Below are 15,586 nucleotides of genomic sequence, written 5' to 3'. Positions count from 1 at the left end.
AACTTACCAATGTAAATTATGTCAAGATGGTGACATTATGTTCAATGATATTGACAGTTTTCTTTAGTTTGTAACTATGAGAAGATTGTTGTCATTAATATCTTTGACATTTGTGTTTTACAGTCATATATGTACTCTTTATTAAAGATTCATTTTGCTTATACATTTCTTATTCTTGACTGGGTTTGTATTGTTAATGAAAACATTAAAAGATTTCACAAAAGCATTTTATTTTAAAATGGATTTTTCTGGCATTATTAATTTCACTATTCATTTAAAAATAAAGATTTTTGGATGGCAAGCTGCTGGATATCAACAAAGACTTTCAGCCCCATTATGGGGAAGGAGGACGGATACTGGAGATCCGAACACCAGAGGCAGTGACCAGCATTAAAAAGAGAGGAGAAAGCCTGGGATACACTGAAGGGGCCTTGCTGGCTTTGGCCTTCATCATCATCCTCTGCTGTATTCCCGCCATCTTGGTAGTGTTAGTCAGCTACCGACAGTAAGTACCCAAGGGTCCTAAACATGCATAGCTTCTCCAGAACTATCTCTGATAATTGCTTTGTCACTGTAGTAATAAATTGATAGTGCAACCACTCAGGGATTGCTTTACTATTCTAAATTACCTTCTTCAAAATGACAGATGATAATACAAACTTCCAATGCATTGCTTATAGTTAACTGGAAGTCCATGTGCTCTCACCCACTAAGTGTGCCAGGTTATTTCATTCTTTGTTCATTTTCTTCTGATTAAGAACTTCTAGGAGAAGATTATTGGTAGGAAGAAGAAAAATGAATGGAATGTCATATTGTCCTGATAGGTTTTATCCATACAATTATATTGACCTCTGAATAGGTGACCAAATTGTTACCAAAATCACTGCAAAATCACAGCACACCTTGCATGATTGTCCATAAATCTTCTTCCTGAGCAGTTTCCGACATGTGTTGCTGTATCTGATCCTATATTTTAAGAGTATACAACCTTATGTTTGTCCATTTCCTATAGTCAGATACTTCTATTCATAATATCTATGTATTTTAAAAATTCAACTTTGACCTTGCAAAGTAAACTAGTCATTATAACTAATTTAAATACTTATAATGCATATGGACTATTGATATCCTTTATTTGATGTGAAGTATGGGAAACTTTGTGACTGAAGGTTATATATTTTTAATGTATCTATGGATGAGTCAAAAATGGGAAGATGGTTAAGAAGAGAAATAAATATTAGGTTGCTATAAAATGAAACTATGAAATAGATGACATAAATCATATAAATTACTCAGTATAATTAACAGTAAGAAATATGATACAACTGTGTTTCCTCACTTAAAAATATTACAGGGAGAATACTAAAATATTTCTTATATATTCTTACATTATTATCTTTGCTCTCAAAAGTATTCTTATGTTGTTATCTTGCTTATCAAAAATACTTCCTTTCAAATACATCTATCACCATGTTAGTGCCACTTTCTGCAGTGGTACAGAAGTACTTTTTTGTATATATCTTTAGTTGTGCTGTCCTGGCTGCCTCAGTGTCTTCCGTTTATTCAAAATATTTGCCATTTGTAGTCATTTTGACTTTGGGGAAGTTCTAGAAGTTGCAGAGCGTCAGATCTGATGAATAAGGTAGATGAAGACACATTAATATACTATATAAGTTCTTTCAGTGGAAAGAACTGGGCAGCAGCACTCACCATATCTTTGATCAAGTCTGAAGGATGCTTGTGAAGGAAAAAACCCAAAACTATATACAGATGTGACAAGAAGGATAAGTGGCAAGAATGTTCAATAGAGAGATAACATTTTGAGGGACATTAATGAAGATAAGTGTTTTACTATATTTTTAAAATTTAAGTATTTGCTGTGTGATTTGATTATACCATATGTGCTTGAAAACATCATAGGGCTAATTTCATCTCAAAAGTAATGTGAAATTTCAAATATAACTTTTAATGTATTGGAGTTTCTCTGGAGATCGAACTCAAGACTGCCTGCTTGCAAGGCAGGTGCTTATGCCGCTGAGCTAAATCCCCAGCCCCTAGGAGTCTTGTATAGTCTTAACTAATCAATTGATTGGCTAAGTCTAAAGGTAAAAGAAAACAGACAAATTGTTTTAAATTATTAACTAATTACTGCAATATTAATTTTACATATATTCTGTAATACCACTTATCATTGCATTCAGCTGTTTCCCAAAGAAATTTTACATATATTCTGAAAGCAAAAGAATTTTAGAGGAAAATTCTTATATTTGGCAAACCATGCAGGATCAAAACTGAAGCACCCTAGCTTTTATACTCAGTAGTGTGAAATTTAACAAAAATATTAAGATGCTTAATATTTAAGCATTTAGTATGAACTTAGTTCACTATCAACGCTTGTTTCTCAGTTTGCGTAGATTAAGAAAATTTTTAAAAATGAATTTTGCTTTACTCATATATGAAAACAAAATTCTAATATTTAAAAATCTAACGTCTGTTGCTTCATATATTTCCTGTAAATAAGATACAAATGAATGACTTGTATATTATGATATGTCTTTAAAATTTGTTATATATAAAATACTGGAAAGCGAATATAAAGAAAAGTGTGATGAATTCATTAGCCCAGATTGATACCTTCCAGTTATAGCTTCAGCTTCAAAATGAGGACAGGAATATAACCAGGGCTTGATGCAGGACTAACTCTATTCCCTTTATAGTCTTCAAGTACCGCTAACTAATAAGCCAATTATAAAGATCAGAACATTAGGGTTTCTTATTACATTAAGTTCACTCCTTTATTTTTCTCTAATGAATGTTTTAAGTTTGTATGACTATAATGGAAATAATAAAGTACTCCCTATTTTCACTTTCCAAATTCAAATGCTTCATTTTCCTATTGTCATTAACTCGGGGTCATTATGTTTAACTAGTAAATTATTCATAATTTAGAATAAATTGTGCGTTAAAATATTATGAGTGTCATATTTCTAATGTATTTTTCTCTTTTTTCCTATTCATTGCTTTCCTAAAGATTTAAAGTGTAAGTATACTTGTGAATATTTTTCTCCTAATTTTATGTAATAGAAAAAGAAAAAAGTATAAATCATATTGATTCAATAGTAACCGCATCCAGAAATATGCGTTGTTTGTTTGTCAGGTGTGTGTAACAGTTATATAATTTTTGGTCCCATGTCTATAAAATTAAGCTTGTTTTGGATATAAGTGAAATAAATATGAAATAGTGTGTTCTAATCATTTCTGCATTGAGAGGTCTTGAATTTGAGGGAGGGATTAATCAGCTATGACATTTAAATAAAACAGGTAAACTCTGGAATAAGAATGGCAAATATTCCTAGGGATAAAAATGACATGAAAACTGACCAAATTCCCCTTCGAGTGAACACAGACTCTCTGAAGTAGAGTCAAGAATATTTAAATATTTACTTATCAATATTATTTATTATTTATTTAATAAATAAATATTTATTTTAAATATTATTTTTTATTATGAATATTATATTTAAGTATTTACAAAATAAATATTTATTTATTAATATTATTTATTATTTTTCTGAAGGAAGGCAAGTAAGGAAAATGAACTTGAATGTGCCTCATTTTATGAAAAAAAGTTCATCAAACAACTACCAATTATTCTTCATATTTTATAATTTACTTAATGTATTTAATTGACAAAGATTGAACATGATTTCTTGGACACAGTTTGATGTTACAATACATGCAGGGTAGGGGACTCAGCTCAGCAGCACAGTGTCTGCCTGGCAAGGACTAAGTCATGAGCTTGAGTACTGGTTACAAAAAACCCAAACCAAACAAACAAAAAACCAATGCATGTATCCTTTGGGCAATGTTAATTCAAGGTAAATATTTATTTAAGTGTAGAGTTCCTCTGGATGTAAACCATCAAAACCCTTCTAGTGCTTTTGGATATTTACACTACAGTATTGCTCTCTAGTTATCCTAGTATACAATAGTAGAGCATCAGAACTTCTTACTATAACTTTAATATTATCATTACTTTGCAAATGTTTGCATTTGAGCCTTCTTCATGAAATAAATATTTTAAAGAATTGAGGGGGGGTATGTAAATGATACTGTGAAGATGAGTGTGTCCTTATTTCAGTTAAGTTCAAGTATTTTTAACTGGATTCGTCTGATAATTCGACTTCATTATCAAAGACAACCTATTGCTATATCTACAATTTCTAAGATTTTTACAAAACAATCTTCCTTTATCCAAGACGCCAAGCCGAGTGCACCAAGACAGCACGAATTCAATCCGCTTTACCTGCAGCAAAACCAGCAGCACCTGCCCCAGTGCCCATGGCAGCGCCCCCGCCCCCGCCCCCGCCTCCAGGCGCGCACCTGTACGAAGAACTGGGTGACAGCACCATGTAAGTATTCCTCCTAGAAACTCAGGAGGTGGGTTTTAAAGGGAAGTGCATGGTGAGTTTAATTCCCTCCTGACGTCTGATTTTGTTTTTAGACAGAAAAATAATTAGCCTGAGAACCTAACAAAGGTAAAGTAATAGCAAGACCCAAATAATTATTAAAGAAATTTAAGAGAAAACTGGAATTCACTGGAAGAAACAATTGCAGATATAAAACCAGATTATTATGCTTAATTCCCTAACCTTCATGTTTGGATATTTTTACGAAAAATATATAGAGCTTGAAAAAAAAGTACTTATCTTACGTTGTTTTCACATAGAAGCTGAGAATAAAACACAATCATAAATAATAGTTCTAATTTGGAATCAAAACCAAATCTGATTTGGTGTTCAAAAACAAATTTTATGGTTTAAAACGACAAACTTTTGTGAGATATCTTTTAAGATATTATATAATTTTAATTATAATACAAATGAAAATACAAGAATTCATCTACTAAAAGCACAACTATTTACAGAAATCTGGTTCAGTATATTACTAATGGATAGCTGTGAGCAGTCTAAGCAATTTTGAGCCACATGTTTTGAAAGGGACTGTTTACTTACTGAAAGATCCCACAGCTCTTTCTGTCGAATGATACTACTCACATAATCTCATTCCTTTGGGTGATGTTAAATTGTCCATATTTTTAAAATTCAAGAATAACTACTCTAAGACATGATATGAAAACAACCAAGGGCATCATAAAATTATAAATGTAGCCAGAGTAAATTCAGAAAATGTATTGTTCGCTGAAATTTCGTCAAGTAAAGATTTTCAAGCATATACCTTTTACATTTTTAGCAGTTGCTAGTTTAGGTAAAACAAACCTCAGAGACCATGAATTGTGCCTTTTAATGTCACAACTGGCTTAAGCAGATGGTGGTGACATAATTTGTTATATTAATTTTTTTGGTACCCGAAATGAAACTCAGAACGTTGCACTTGTGAGGCAGACAGTTTGCCACTGAGCTGTATCCTTGGCAATTTCTTGTATTAATAATATTGTATAAGACTCTTTAGATAAGCTTGATAACGTTTAAACTGATAATCCCATTTTAACACTGAAACTGAATTTGTTACAGTTTATTGTATGCCATTTTATTACTAAAGCAGTGATTTAAGATTCATTCTTTAAACTGTTTCTCACTTTTTTCATGATTGAAAATGATAATCTCTTTTTTGAATTGTTGGTGAATGTAGGAATTGAGCCAGTATGATTTGATTCTCTTTGATTATGTTAAACAGTTCCCCCAATGCCAATGCTTAGAAATTAAAAAAAAAAATCACAATGTGTAAAATTAAATGTGTTTATATAAGAGGTCAGTGAATGATATATATTCATTTTAAAATAGCAGACATGCTGTAACATTATTTGTAACTTGTTGATATTCATTTTAAACCAGTTACCATTAACTACTATTAATTTTTTGAAAAAAATAGCAACAGTATATGTTATGAATATATAATTATAATTATGTTTTATACATTTAATTATTTTATCTTTAAGAAATATTTGTCTATTCCAAAACTTTTATAATAACTCTAAAGATACATTATTATAAAATGAACTAGCTGCAAATGAATTATCAATTATCAAAAAGAAAAAATCTATGATGATTTTAAAAACAAAATCTGAACAATGTAATGACTTCCATAACTTGCTCTGTATGGTTTTCACAGTATCTATATATTTTCTTTCTTCCACACAAAATATATCTTTATAAATTATCATAAGGCAGAATTAAAGCACAGAAGCAATTACATTTAATATTTCCATTTCAGGATTGAATTCTTCACATTTTACAGAGTTGAATCTTACAGATATACAGTATGTGGATGGCTAGCTATTGGATAAAATTTTATGTGGTAAAACACCCAAATAATACCATATGACTTTATCTAAAACAACTTGAATTATTATTCTTATGAATAAACACATAGAAAAATTTAAATCTCTGCATTTCTTTTTGGATGTGCATATTGTTTGATGAAACTTCCTGTTAATATTCTCAAAATCATCTCAAATTAACTATAGTTAAAATTTTTCTTTTTCTATCACATGTTTTCTCTTTCTCACCTGTGGATACATAGGCATAAGTAAGTAAATAATATCATTCTAATACAGGGGCATTAGAAAGTAGATAAAATAAAGTGTCATTTGATCTTAAGCACAGTAATCATCTTTCACCAGTTTCATTTAAAAGAGAATGTTTCATTTTCCCTACCAATTTTTTTCCAATGTCTTGAAAGAAATGGCATGAGTTTAAAACAAATACTTCAGTAATATTACTTGTGACTACCATAGAAAAATTTAAAAATGCTCCTTGTTAAGTTGGATAACAGTATTTAAAGATCTTTTTTAATAATAAGTGATGTGATATCATTAATTAGATCACTTTTGCCCAGAAAAATCAATCCAAAGACATATCTATATAAGTCAGTGACCATGATGTCAAGTTAAATGATTTCAAACATAGTGAAAAAAACTTTATAAGATCTGAACACGTAAAAATTTTGTTGTTTGTTTTTTCTAATGTGTTCACACTTTTATCTGAATTCCTCAAAAAGGCGTAATACTTCAAGGCCTAATACTGTGAGAATTCCTTTTTAAAGTTTTTGTCTGCCAAATTGCAATTAACAATTTTAGATTGATGTATCATTATCTATTGGCCTAATTTTTCAGTTTCTAGTTGCCAAATGGCAAATTAACAATTTTAGTTGTATCTATCATTTATTTTTATTGCCTAATTTATTGCCCTAATTTTTCAGTGTGGCTATTTGGTTTTTACTCAAAGTATTTTACTTTTAATTTTATTGCTACTGAGTGGGCAAAATTAAATAATTACTAAATATTTTATTCTTTTTGGGCTTGAGAGCAATCAGCTATTTTGGAGTGAGGTACCCAGTTCTTATCATAGAAAATTTGTGAAGTTTGGCCTTTTCAACTTCTTTATATCTCACAGCTCCTTGTGACTCAGCATACCTGCACGAGCAAATCTTTCAGTGATATCAAAACAATATAAATTTTATATATTAAAGGCAGTGTTGATAAAAACTTGATCTTAGTCATATTTGAAGAAAGTATCATTAGCCCCTCTGCTGATTGGTATAATTTACAACGTATTATAATTGATTAAACATTAAAATTTAAACAAAAGGAATTTTAGTTTTGTTCCAGATTGTGGCATAAATTTCTCAATTGTGATTTTGTACTCTGTAGAAAAATAATACCTTTTACTTGTGTCTTTGGAGGCTGTGTTTGCATGTGGGTAATGGAATATTCCATTCTATATTCTCTTGCAAATTTTGTCTCAGATCAGGGAGTATTTTTAGCTTCAGAACAGAATTACTGAGATGAGATATAATGGAAAGGTACTGATTCTGATACAGCCAAGGTTCTTTTATGCCTAATAGTTGATTCTGTCCATTCTCAAGCAAGGCAAAAATATGAAATCAGAAGCCATGGTGCTTGTCTGCATTTGAAACATATGATTTATGTATGACTAGGCTGTTATGTGTGGACCTGGATACTTGACTGTATCAAAATCACTGGAAAAGAAATCTAGAATTTGATGATTATTTTTTAATGAAAGTTTCTCATGTTACAACTCTCAAGGTTTCCTTGCTTTGTCTTGTTGAGAATAGGGTCTTTAAAATGATGTTTTGGTTCAGATTGTTTGGCCTTTTATATTTTGAAGTAGAAATAAGAACCATAAAAACACCTTTCTCTTGAAAGCTATGTCACAACTTGTTTCCTTACATTTCATTATCTTCTTTTCTTTCAAGTCTTTTCCTTCTCTACCATTTTGAACAAAGCAGGGGAAATAACTCACTCTCAGAAGACAGGAAAAGTCAGCAAGTTTTGATGCCTTTTTCTTCCAATACCGTTGGGGCTCACAAGCCAACTCACATAGATGGATCATTTAGAAGCAGCCAACCAAAGCCTGGAAGAAAATTTGCATTTCTATCTGATGAGGACAACTTATGTGGCCAAGACCCCCTTTACAAAGAAAATATAGGTCAGAATTCACCCAATTCAGACATTACACTGAGAACAGATTTTGAAAACCCATTTATATCCCAGACACAAGTCAAGAGTCAGTCTCTGAGGGGCCCAAGAGGAAAGATTCAGAGGATGTGGAATCAGTCAGTCAGCTTACCTGGGAGACTGATGTGGAAGGTTCCCAGTAGACCAGAAACCATAGATATGGTAAACTGGCAGGACGCCTGGCAAAAAGCTGCCAAGGAAAAGAGTGGAACATGTCCAAACAAAAATAGCAGCAATCCCTTGCTTACAACTGAAGGGGAAAATTGGACAGAGAAAGAAGAAACAAGGCAAAGAGAAGCACTGATTTCTCAGGAAGCAGAACAATTAAAATCTCTGTCTTTAGACTCCTCATTTTCCTCTTCTTGGTCTCACTTCTCATGGTCCACTTTGCCAACTATTTCAAGAACTGTGGAACTCAAGTCAGACTCTAATGTCATCACTTCTCCTGATGACTGTTCCTTGGAATTTTCTTCTCCAGAGCCTTACACTTTAAATTCTCGAGTCTTGAAAAGGGAGACAACCACTTGTATGTTAGATGTCGAAGCCAAAAGGAGCAATTCTGAAAACCTTTCCCATCCACCTAACGTCTGCCCTTCATCTCCTTCCCCTCACTCTCATCTTTTTCCTCCTTATTCACTTGTACCTCCTCTCCTTATTCCTCCTTCTGTTTCCCTTCCTCCTCTGCCTCCTCCTAACCCTTCTCCTCTTCCTCTTTCTTCATTTCTTCCACTTTCCAGTCTTCCTTCTACTCCGCCTGTTCTTTCTTCATTTTCCACAGTCCCACCACCACTTCCTTCTACTAGTAGACCTCCTTCAGATTCAGTGCTGTCCACACAGAGTATTTCTATGCCAGTTGTTAAATGCACTACCACCTTGACACCTTGCAAGGAAAAGTCTGCTATGATGCAGCTACCAACATCAAAAGCAGTGGGTAATGCAGACCCTCAAAGAGAACCGAAAGGCGTCCTCAAACATGTAAAAAATTTAGCAGAACTTGAAAAATCAGTATCTAACATGTACAGTCAAATAGAAAAAAACTACCCACCCACAAATGTCTCCAAACTTCAAAGTAGTTACCCTTCAGAGATAACAAATATGGAAATCCCGTCTGAACAAAACCAGGAAGATTTGAACAGTGTTGTTGAGAGGATTGGAAAGCAATCTCAGAGTCAATCTACTTCACTATAATGTTGCTTGTCCTATTAACTGGACAAATCTTTTATCAGTCATAGTTTCCAAGTTGAACCTGAAATTTGAACGTCAAAGAAGATACCAATATTTTACCCCAAACTCAATGCTATGCTGTTAGTTCAATTTTTAATTTAAAAAGTTATTAACTTCATCACCACTAACTCATATGGTAGATTTACTTTAGTTTTCTTAGCTACAAAGTAGCATAATTTGTCCTACACTTATTTTCAAAGTAAGTAATCTTAATCTGTTTTTAATGGGGAGATATATGGGCCTGAAAGTTAGATTTTCACTTTAATCAAAACTTATTTATCATGTTGATGCAGTAATTTTATTTTTACTTTTTTGATCATAGTTTTATACAAATGTTTCAGAAAAATAGCAAAATGTGACAAATAAGTTAAAAGTTATACCATAGGTTTTGTTATTTTCTTGATGCTTGTGTATTTGTTAAGAAGATATGCTTTCAAAGTAAAACATTATGTACCTAGAAATGTAGGGGGTACAAACATGAGGTCGATTAAAATAAACCCCAGGTGCTATAATATGTAGTCATCTGTTTTCTTTTAAGAAGATTCTTTACTCTAGTTTGCTTTTATCTGTTATGCTTATATATTTGATGTCTTTTACTTTCTTTCAATTACTGTGTTGTCTTATTTATTTCTCATTGTGCTTTCCCTTATCTGCCTCAAAATAACAATAAATAAGCAGTTGTTGACTTTTGTAAGACATTTCATGGTTTCCACAGGTATTTGATGTGCTGTTTAATCTTCTTTTTTTACATTGTTATGGCATCTCCTTAACATATTTGATAAGATTTTTTTTCAAAGATAATTTTTATTTGTGTCCACCTTCATAAATGAAATTTAATAACTTTAAATTAAAAATCAAAAGGAATTGTATTTGGTGTATTGTCACCAATTTTATGTAGGCCTTTGCTCCCTCTTCTAGGCAAAGAAGATGAAACTTTTCACTCTGGAAAGAAATTTCTGTAGCTATAGTAGTTCTAGTATCTTTGTGCTCCACTTGTTAAATTTGAATAGCATTAGCTAAGTACTTTTTTCCTACCTTTTCTTCATGGAACTTAACACTTTCAGAGTGCTTGTTCTTAGATAAATTACATATATATGTATAATATTAGGTACTAGTATAGAATCATATGTAAATATATAGTATGCAATATGTGATCATCAAGTAATTACTTTGTCTTTCCTATGAAACAGATGGAATCAATTTTATTTACTGGAAATAACTAACTCGAATACAAGTTTAATTATTTGTTTATCTGTGGAGTTTTAATATTCTAGAAGACATATGTCTTCACCAAGCAAGGTACAGTTCCAGAATAATATGAATATTCCAGGAAATTTCCTTGAAATTTCCAGGCTAATGTTAAGCTTGATTAATTATATTTGTAAGTATGTTCATTATGTTGAGAGCCCTACAATATCATTTTAAGGTTTTATTCAGTGGTTATAGGACATTTCTTCAAGAATTTAATCTGATATTCCTAATTATCAAGATCAGATAAAAACAGTCTATAAATCTAATCACTTAGTTCATTTGCTTCAGATTCTTTTTCATCCAAATCAAGAGTAATTTCTTTCTTGGGCTTCTTGAACATGATTTTTTTCTCTCTTTCACTGAAAAACTTCAGTTGGAGTTTTTGTTGGCAGCTGTTCAAATGCATGAGAACTTGTACTATTTGGCGGACTCTGACAAGGTATTATTCACAATTGTGTGAGCCTTTAATATTGAGTGTATGATATTTTTAAATACATTTCTATAAAATTCTTCTAACTCTACAATTTAGAACTTGATAATGAAATTTCTAACTAGTTACCAAGAAATATTGTAACAAATGCAAATAACATTGCTTTAAAATAATAGTTCTATAGTCTAATTTTTAAAAATATTTTGTACTTTTAAAATGCAAACTTATAATATTTATATTTGACAGTCTTTTATTAACATGTTTCATTTATAATTTATTTACTTAAAGTAGTTAAAATATCTTCTACATAAATATAATATCTTTATTCAAACTTAGGTATTTTTCCCTTATCAATACCTATCCTCTGAAACCTGACAACTAGCATCTCGATAAAGAATACTTTTGTTCCCTGTATTTATTAGTATCCAGTTAATGCATAAGCAATAATTAGATACTTCATTGAAAATACATTGATTATCATACTTTTTTCCTTTCTGATAAAAATAAATGTAATATATGCATAAAGTATAAAATGAACAATTAAAGAATATCAGTGTATATAAACTACCTAAAATACAATATTATATGACTGGCTTTATACTTACCAACTCATACTTTGAAATCACAAATATGACAATAAGAAATATTGATTATACTGTGTAAATGTTTTAAGTACATTTCTCTTTTGAACTATAACAAGTGATATAATAATCAAATGAAAGGCAACAAAAAACTTTAATGGACACAGCATAGCAAATATTATTTCCCATATTTATGTAAAGCAGTGTTAATGAAAAGAGACAATTGAAATGTCCTAGTGAATAACATTGTAGTTTTGCTTCTATATCTTACACGATGTATGTGATTTTATTGTCATTATTAAAAACCTAAATATGAGGTTTATTTACTTGTTTTCAATAAAGAAATGTTAAAAATATGCAAATTTTAAAAAGCATTACGATTGTAATTCCCACAAATATTGCAGAAAGATATAAACATTGTAAAATTCACTACATAAATTATTCAAACTATAAAGTATAGGATAATGTAGCCCCAAATTAACTTTATCCCCCACACGTTAAATAAGCAATGCATAATCACACAATATGCTTCAGACAAATAGACTTACTTATGAACAACTTTCAATTAAAAGATGTTCTATGAAGACTTTTTTGACTTTAGAAAGCTGCATGTTTACCTCTTAATGTCTAAAATGTTGTTTTATGGTAATTCTATACAGCAGAGTCAACCGAATCATCTTAACACTTCGGGTCCAGTGTTTCACTCATAATAAATAGAAACCTTTTTATAATTAGTGATATTCATGTTGAATATGCTATATTTCTTTTCAGTTAAATGTTTCACCAACTTGTTCAAGTACTGTCCATGAGCTTTATTAGTCTGTGTAATATTGAATATTTAGCTATTTATTTCTAAAAATTTTCACTTCAGTCTTAGTGATCTAATGGTTTCAGGAGGGTAACTGATACTTTTCATTAGTTATTCTTACAAACAATTTAAGATAAACAGAAAATATCTTATAATCATTTGGGAAAATATATACTAACTATGGAGATAATTTTATATTCTATACTTACAAATTTATTCATGTAAGAAATTATCTCTTTCTCAGATATTTTGTGTGTACTGACTTATATAATACAGAGATAATATAAATTTTTTATCTCAATCAATTATAAACAGACTCAAAATGTATTGTTTTACACTTTTTTTTAAGTAAAATAGACCAATCAGTTTTTCATATGAAATGAAGATGTGGGATGATAAATATTTTAATAATGTGAGCATAAAAGATGTTATTTTCATCATGATGACACAATGTATTTCCCACTGAAACAATATTTAGGAAAAGTTATTTTTAGTCAAATTCTCTTAGCTATCCATACAGAAAATTTTGTCCATTTTGAACATCCAAGAAGTTTAATACTGATTTCTTTATTTCTGCATTTCAGGAGAGATTATACATCAGAGGTAAGGGAACTGTGGTATAATATCAAGCTTACTAGGTAATTATTTGCATAATAGGCAGGACTAATATACATTATTTTGAAGCTAGATTATTTTCCTCTATTTCAACAAAAACTTTGATGTATGATTTGCTTTTTACTATCTTTTGTATATGCTACTTCATTGCTTTAGAGTTTTAAGTCTATTATTTGAATGAATGAAGACTACTACTTACATTTTCAATGATACATTTTTTTCCTGAATTATGATCAGTTAATATTGTATATTCCCCCCAATTTGCTTTTCTAATACTTCATTCCAACTTTCTAATTCTAATTTCTCAGTTTTTGGACTTTTAATAGTCCAAACCTCTATCTGCTCACTATATTAGAATCTGGAATCTTAAAGTATTTTTAAAATCAGAATGTTAGAAAGCTCTGCATTTTCTACCATATTTCCATGACTCCCAGCTGGCAGACAACATACTAGGCATTTTTGCTAATGCTACTTAACTAGCTGTGCTATAGCTGATGTTATCAATGGAAATACTGAAATCCTAGTTGATTTATCAAACAGCTTCTCAGTCAGGGAAAAGAAAGAAGTATGTGACCTAATTGGCTTCTACTTTAGAAGGCATAAATCCAGTATTATGTAGAAGTCAAGTAGAATGTCTGTATAATAACTCATTTTCATGGATGATTAAAATAGATAACAAATAGAAATTAATAACAAGTTGTTAGACTAGGTAAACCAATTGATCAAAATAGATAATAATTGAACCACAGGATCTCAAATTTAAATTTCCTTCCTCTTTAATAGAGTAATGTGACTAAATCACTAACAATAATAAGAACTGTATCTGCTTGATTCAATTGATTTATTCATAGAATTATGCTTCAGAACCTCTTACCCACCTTCCAAATGCTTGTTTTGAGATCCATGTAATTTAAACATTCCCATTTCTGCAAATATCAATAATCCAACATTTGAACTATTTTCATGTGGTTAAAGTTTAAATGATCATGAAACCAGTCAAGAGAGACTTTAAGAATTCTCTGTAAGTCTAAGTATGAAGCTGAGGAGAAAGGAAGCAATCTATATAGAACCTGGAGCAGGATAATTTCACTAATCACAAATGACTTTCTGAAAGCGAGTATGTATGAAAGCCTTCTATCTACATTTTGATAAGAAGGACCATGTCTTAAATATGAACTCAGATTCATTACAACCACATCACCCTGTATTTTACTTCCCAATGGATCTGATCATATTTTAATGTGACTGGGGAGAAAAAAAGGGACAATTTAAAACAAGATTTAACTTATAAAAAATAATTGTGTGATATTTAAATTATTGTGATAATTCTTTGCACTGTAAAATTTAAATCAAAAATGAAATTTTTATTTATTAAATTTTAGCTAAACAATGATGAAATTAAAACCAATAAATTCTTAATCACATTTTGTTTCAGTATAAAGAATCATATTTTTATGAATGAGTCAAAATCCCAAGGTAATCAGTTTTAAACTGTCACCTTTTATCATTTTCTTCTCAATCATAATCTACCTTTTCCATCTTATTTATTTTCTAAATCTTTTTTTTTCTATTTTAATTTCCTTTGGCAGCAACAACAACTGCTGAGGCCTTCTCTTCTTAAACCAGAGGTATCGATTTTCACTTTCTTTTCAACCTCACTAAATCTTCACAATACTTTTACGTGATGTGAATAATTTTATGTCCACCTCACAGGGAGAGAAAATGCGTTGACTGCAAATGCAGCACAGTTTTACAAGCAAGATAGAAGTTATCTTCATTAAAATAAATAAATAAAAATCACCTCCATACTGTTTTATGGTGGCTCAGATTTCAAATGCTTACATTTATTATCTGGAAATTAGATAAAAAAAGTTTTTTTTTTTTCTTGTTAAAAATAGGTGATTATTGGAGGAAGCAATTTGTGAACCTAACTAGTAGCTGATTGTCTTAGTGTATTCATCATTAGTGAATTCATCATGGATTCTCAGGATCAGACTTACACAATGCGTTTTAAATTGCCTATTACATTTTTTTCTGTAATGTGAAAAAATTTTCCAAATTATATACCATAATAAATGAAATCATTTTCCATTATTATGTTTATGTACTGTCAGAATTAAAAATAAAATTAAGTACTACTAGTCTTAAATGTATATTTCCTATGAAATAAAATTAGA

At 30.5% G+C, this 15,586-nt stretch overlaps 1 protein-coding gene across 3 annotated transcripts in view; it reads left to right on the top strand.

Moving 5' to 3' along the window:
• Pcdh15 (protocadherin related 15) overlaps positions 1–15,586 on the top strand; it is a 1,472,709-nt gene that overhangs the window by 1,450,297 nt on the left and 6,826 nt on the right. The window contains exons 31-34 of one of the 3 annotated variants that reach the window (XM_063239515.1): positions 287–505; positions 3,032–3,040; positions 4,260–4,412; positions 6,544–6,549. In XM_063239515.1, the coding sequence (XP_063095585.1) occupies positions 287–505; positions 3,032–3,040; positions 4,260–4,412; positions 6,544–6,549 (387 nt within the window). Of the gene's footprint in view, positions 1–286; positions 590–3,031; positions 3,041–4,259; positions 4,413–6,543; positions 6,550–15,586 lie in introns of those variants that run through there. The other 2 variants (XM_063239513.1, XM_063239514.1) reach the window with 2 other exon arrangements.

Source organism: Cavia porcellus, unplaced genomic scaffold (assembly GCF_034190915.1).
Source record: "Cavia porcellus strain 051 isolate PalLab524CR breed Dunkin Hartley unplaced genomic scaffold, mCavPor4.1 scaffold_28, whole genome shotgun sequence".
Taxonomy (NCBI): Eukaryota; Metazoa; Chordata; class Mammalia; order Rodentia; family Caviidae; genus Cavia; species Cavia porcellus.
Note: the sequence above shows the minus strand (reverse complement) of the source record. Positions and strands in the feature narration are given on the sequence as shown.